Source organism: Malus domestica, chromosome 15 (assembly GCF_042453785.1).
Source record: "Malus domestica chromosome 15, GDT2T_hap1".
In the NCBI taxonomy this organism is placed as follows: domain Eukaryota; kingdom Viridiplantae; phylum Streptophyta; class Magnoliopsida; order Rosales; family Rosaceae; genus Malus; species Malus domestica.
The window spans coordinates 9,702,159-9,708,602 of NC_091675.1; the positions used below are offsets into that span (position 1 = coordinate 9,702,159).

General features: G+C 37.4%; 1 protein-coding gene across 1 annotated transcript; it reads left to right on the forward strand.

Annotated features, from left to right (window-relative positions):
• Window positions 1-4,522: 4,522 nt before the first annotated feature.
• Window positions 4,523-6,444, forward strand: LOC139187402 (4-hydroxycoumarin synthase 1-like). Its single transcript, XM_008394616.4, has 2 exons — window positions 4,523-4,788; window positions 5,181-6,444. Exons 1-2 carry the CDS (start codon window positions 4,620-4,622, stop codon window positions 6,182-6,184), a joined length of 1,173 nt encoding a protein of 390 aa, XP_008392838.2. The 5' UTR covers window positions 4,523-4,619; the 3' UTR covers window positions 6,185-6,444.

The window sequence follows — 6,444 nt, forward strand, 5'->3', positions numbered from 1 at the left end:
AACAATGAGTACATTGGTTATGCATCTTACGTGTTGCAAGAGAATACAGCATACCCACCCGTGCTGCAGCTGAGTTTTCCTTCTGGTCTGATAATCATTTCACGATCACAGTTATTGTGATTAATTCTGTTCACATACATAAGAATAAGTCTCTTTGGATTAGAGGGTCCAGATATGTACTGCTAGTCCATAGGCTTTGGTTTTTCATTTAATTAATAAGATTGTGTACTTTGTATTTGGTTTGGAGTAGCCGCAAATATGCATGCATTATTGTAAGATTTTGAGACACTAACAAAAGAAATTAAAGCATCTCTTTTGTTGCAAGCTCCAAGATCCGGGATCATGAGAAGAATAATAATACACTGACATGGAATAAAATGGTTGATATGTCGCAAGGGTTTGTCTTATTAAGCTGAGAAAACTGGAATCTATACTAATTAAAATAATTAGGTGGTCCCCAGAGCATTATAGTGACAGAAAACAACGGTTTACGATATGACTCTGATGCGCCTACTGCCTCAATGAGGGAGGGTCAAACATAGAAAAGATTGGTTGGCTATGAAGGGGATTTTTCAGTGTACCAAAATGATGGACCGGTATACAACGTACGATGATATAAGTAGAGGAGCACTTTGAATAAAAGAAAACTCTCTTTCATGATAGACCCTTGATCAACCTTGACTCTTAAGCTGTCATAGAAGTCGAGAGAGAATATGAATAAGAAGGAAACAATACTATTTTCATCATACCCTTTGTATCTTACAATTCCTCCTATATAGCTACTGACCACAACAGCCTTTACCAATTACAACAAACTAACAACTTTTACAACTAATACAATCTTATTCACTAATATGATGACACTTGGCACTATCTCAATTGACATACAACAACCATTTATCCCCCAGATTCCTATCATTTCAACTGTATTATGAAGAAAGTTGAGGTTCTACCATAAAATCAATTGACAATATAGGGAGTAGCTAACCTCTTATAAGCCTATACAAGGTCCTTGACTCATTCTCAACACGCCCCTTACGTGTGGTGAATTTTCAAGTCTAACACGTGTACAACATAACAGGGTGATGTGGAGTGCATATGGCCGTTTGGCTTTACACGTGGGACAAACGGCTCTGATACCCTGAAGAAAGTTGAGGTTCCACCATAAAACCAATTGGCAATATAGGGAGTTGCTCAACCTTTTATAAGCTCATGCAAGGTCCATCCTCCCATCAATGTGGGACTTATTCTCAACATATTATAACACGTACTACATAATGTATCAATTCATGTTCCAAAAATCTTTGAAAGTTTTCTCACTAAGAAAGGGTCTAGTTTGGCTTTAAGAGAAATACTTTATTGATAACAAAAAAAGAATAATGCTAGGTAGATCATTTATTGAGACTAAATTTACAGGCCATGTGTAATACCCTGAAAATTTTTAATATATGAAATAGTTATTCATAATTATGAATATGTGGGAAAAATAAAAAATAAATCGATTTATGATTATGGAAATAGAATTGGGAAATTTTAAAGTTTTGTTTCCGACATTTTATATTATTCATTGAGAAATTATATTAATTTATTTGAATCTAGTTTTAAATTAAACTAGTTACGAAGTTTGAAGTTGGAAATTAATTATTTAAAATCCGTCAACCTTTTTAGGTCACAATTTATATTTGAGAATAGAGCTCGACCTCACGAACACGTGGGCACAAACCGTTTGTGAAACGGAGTTATAACGAAAGAGTTATTAACGTTTAAAGTTAGGGACAAAATGGTAAATTGGTCATTAATTTGGAAGGCTCCAGATTTCTGGAGAAATCTGATCAGTCATGTGGACATCTGGGATTAAAAGGCGAGGAGGAATAAGGAGGGAGGAGGACCAATGAGGGGGAGGACCAAAGGAAAGGAGAGAAAGGGGAGAAAGATGGGGAAACCGGGTTTTTCCCCCAACTCGTGACCCGACCCGGCGTAATCTCCCAACTCCGATCACCATTCATGACAAGGTTGGTGTCAAAATGACCCTTACCTCGAGAAACATCGATTCGCTTCCATTTTCATTCGAAAATGTAGGAAAATTGGGTGGATTTTAGGTGAAACCCGTACGGAGGGGTGCACAGGTTGGGCTTAAATTCGCCACGATCTGAAACTAACTCCTCCCATTTACACTACCAAAACACTCTCCTTAAACCCAGGAACAAATCTCATGATTTGGTTAGGGCGTCAGAGTTGTTTTAGAGCCGAATCACGAACACCCAAAAATAAGGGTTCCGACGGTTCGTGGACAATTTGAGGTGTTTCCCGGCCAAATTGGCTTTGGCCACAGGTATGAAAGTTGTTCTACTCATTAAGATCTACTTGACTGTAAAATTTGGAAATTTTTGGAAAAAGTTGATTTTCCGGCGAGTCGGGGGGCCGACCGCCACCCGCGGCGGCGCGTGTGGCAGCGCCTGGCTAGTGGGCTGACTCTACCATTTTTCATGCTAATTTTGATGTTCTGAATCCATAGTTTATATTTCACATGGTGAAAATGTTTGGACTGAATTTGTGATTGTTGGTCACTAAGATGTTAAAGTTAATGGGAAGTGTATGTGAACTACGAGAGGCTTGATCCCGCTCAAGGATACGTAGGCAGTCTAACAGTGTTAGATGCAGCCTTAAATACCCGAGAATTTTATTTTTAGTTGAGAATTATTCTTAGATCGTAAATTTATTTAAGTGCAGTAAAGGTAGTAAATTGACAAATATAATTGTTATGCTTTGTTAAGAGAATTCAGGTTATAGAATGTGTGGAATTAAGGAACTTAATGGCCTATCTCCGATAATTATTGCCGAAAATAAAAATTTCCGTGGCGGGGTGTTACACCATGTGATGTTTCACCAATAAAAAAAAATAAACACGATTAACCAACACTTAAGTAATAATCTAATCATCAACAATTACGTCTTATAATTTACAAAATATTGTTTAAATAGTTGATATCCACAACATTACCCTTAAAAAACATCTGAAAACGATGACATCAATCTTGCTTAAGCATTTCGTTGTCGGGGGTGAAAAATATACTTTATTAGCAAGTAATGAGGTTTGTTTCTGTAGTTTAGGTGAAGTCTCGTTTTAATATCTTGGGAGTTCTTTATGTAAGGGGGGAATCTATGCATATAACGCACAATTTATGTGGCATATCTTTTATTTGTGATTGATATAAACTAAGAGGAGAGAGAGAACAAGAAAAGAAAAGGAAAAATCATAATCACTCATCAACAATAAGAAACAATTTGCAGCTGTTGAGGTTAATCCACCAAAAGCATTGGCCATCTTAACTCTGGAATCTGAATATTTGCCAATTTCATTCTAGTCCAGCCCAGTTCGTTAGTCTGCTTACTTGACGGAATTTGCATCCGCATATGCTTGTGAACAAACTTATGTCATATATCGTCATGAGTTTGACGAAGAGTGTTGAGATTTTAAGATTTTATTAGCATTTCTTATTAGCGTTTGCTTCAGAGTTTACTATTTATTTAAACAGTACTTTATATTAGTTTGTTGTTATCGATTAAAAAAATGCCTTTCCGTTTAGTATTTCTTTTCCCTCTCTTTTTCGGCGGCCAGGGTTTTTATTGTTTTCTAAGTTTTTCGTAATCTTACAAGTCCACAGGACTGGCTGACTGCCCACTTACCACGATTTTAATATTTCGTGGTCATCATATTTTCATATGGGGAAAAAAAGTCAGATACATGCCATGTTTGATCAATAAATCCGGTTTGGTTGTACGAATTAGACTAGCCAACAGACCGAAACTACCAAAATATAACAAACTAAAACGGTTATTATTAGCAGAAGAAAGTGACTGGAAGTTTCAACTTGTAAGAAAAAATGTGTATACATTACTTATCTTAAAGCGCCGGGCACCCACGCTTTGACACAAATTGAAGTCATGTTTTCAATATGGGGTGTGTCGGAGACATATTTTGACACAAGTTTTTGGGAGGCTTACTTTGTAATTTGTTTTAACGATTCAACCGTTTATCTTTTATATCTTCCCTAAAATATCATTTCTACAAAAAATCACTCACATCTAAAGTCATATGACGGTTTGACAATACTTTATCATTTTTTCACAAAATTTATTCAAATTTTTTAATTTATGTTTCCTGAAGTTCTAATTTACTTTCGTATTACTCTCTAACGTATCTACCCCTATAATTAATTACTTAAAATTAAAAAACTTTATAGATTAAAAAATTGCATTAAACATTATAAAAACATTGTCTAAAAAATATGAGGTGTTAAAAAATCCACGAAAAGTCTCACTTTTGATAAAGTCTCCTTGACATTTCTCTCTCTTAAATTCCAGCAGCCATCCCCATAAAATATTGAAGCCACTATCCTTCTAATATTCCAAAAAAAAAAACCCCTGTGGATCATCTTCCTTCCTTACAAGCAGCCATCCCCATAAAATATGGAAGCCACTAACCTTGAAAGATTCCACAACTAACGATCTGATTGCTATATAAGGAACGGAGTAGTGGCTTTCATTTTACTGCAACCTTTGAACTCCCCCTCTCTTTCAAGGTTTAACTAATCCCAATTCCATCTGCTATATCTTTAATGGCGCCTTTGGTTAAGGATCAAGTAGAGCCTCAACATGCCAAAATCCTAGCCATTGGCACTGCAAATCCACCAAATGTCTACTACCAAGAGGACTATCCTAATTTCTTGTTTCGAGTCACTAAAAACGAGCACAGAACGGATTTAAGAGAGAAGTTTGATCGCATATGTAAGTGTATAATACATGCATGATATACATGATACCACATATTTTTATATTGTAACAAAAACTTATCATGCATGAAATTATCTTACAATATGTAAGGTTTTTGACCTCTCTGTGGAATACCAATTGATCTTAGGTTGTATACTTTGATTCTATCTTAGGTTGTATACTCTGATTCTATCTTGCTATGAGGTTAAAGTGAATAACATCCCGATACCAACGGGCGTGTTCATGTCAAAATAAATTATGTTAATTTATGTTATGAGGATACTTTACTACTATGTCATGCTGAAAGAAACTTACAAATGACATTGTATTTTGACCAAGAATCTCATTTTAGTGGTTTAAGGATATATAACCTAACCTAACAAAAGTTTTAATTTACTATTGAACAGGTGAGAAATCAAGAACAAGGAAGCGTTACTTGTACCTAACAGAAGAGATTCTAAAGGCTAACCCAAGCATATACACCTATGGAGCCCCATCACTTGACGTGCGCCAAGACATGTTGAACCCTGAGGTCCCAAAGCTAGGGCAAGAAGCAGCATTGAAAGCCATCAAAGAGTGGGGCCAACCTATCTCAAAGATCACCCACCTCATCTTTTGCACAGCTTCTTGCGTTGACATGCCAGGTGCCGACTTCCAATTGGTCAAGCTTCTCGGCCTTAACCCATCTGTCACCAGAACCATGATCTACGAAGCTGGCTGCTATGCTGGTGCAACTGTCCTCCGCCTGGCCAAGGACTTCGCAGAGAACAATGAGGGTGCACGCGTCCTTGTGGTTTGCGCAGAGATCACGACCGTGTTTTTCCACGGACTCACTGACACCCACCTAGACATACTAGTGGGGCAAGCTCTTTTTGCTGATGGAGCATCTGCCATGATTGTTGGGGCCAATCCAGAGCCTGAAATTGAGAGGCCACTATTTGAAATCGTGGCATGCAGACAGACGATCATACCTAATTCAGAGCATGGTGTCGTGGCCAACATTCGTGAAATGGGGTTTAATTATTATTTATCAGGAGAAGTCCCCAAATTTGTTGGTGGAAATGTTGTGGATTTTCTGACTAAAACTTTTGAAAAAGTTGACGGAAAGAATAAGGATTGGAACTCCTTGTTTTTCAGTGTGCACCCTGGTGGGCCCGCTATTGTAGACCAGGTGGAGGAGCAATTGGGTTTGAAGGAAGGGAAACTTGGGGCAACAAGGCATGTGTTGAGTGAGTATGGCAACATGGGAGCTCCATCTGTCCACTTTATTTTGGATGAGATGAGAAAGAAGTCGATTGAAGAAGGCAAAGCAACAACTGGTGAAGGTTTGGAATGGGGTGTTGTAATTGGAATCGGACCGGGACTTACAGTCGAGACAGCCGTGCTGCGTAGTGAATCTATTACATGCTAAATACTTGCATAAAATGATTCATTCATTGGTTATGCATTTCACGTGATGCGAGCGAGTACTGGATAACCGTATACACACCCCTGCTGCAGCTGAGTTTTCTACCTAGTCAAATAATCATTTCACGATCACAGTTTTTGTGATTATTTTGTCATTTCACATACATAAAAATAAAAGTCTTTGGATTGGAGGGTCCACATATGTACGGCTAGTCCATTGACTTTGGTTTTTCATTTAATTAATAAGATTGTGCACGTTATATT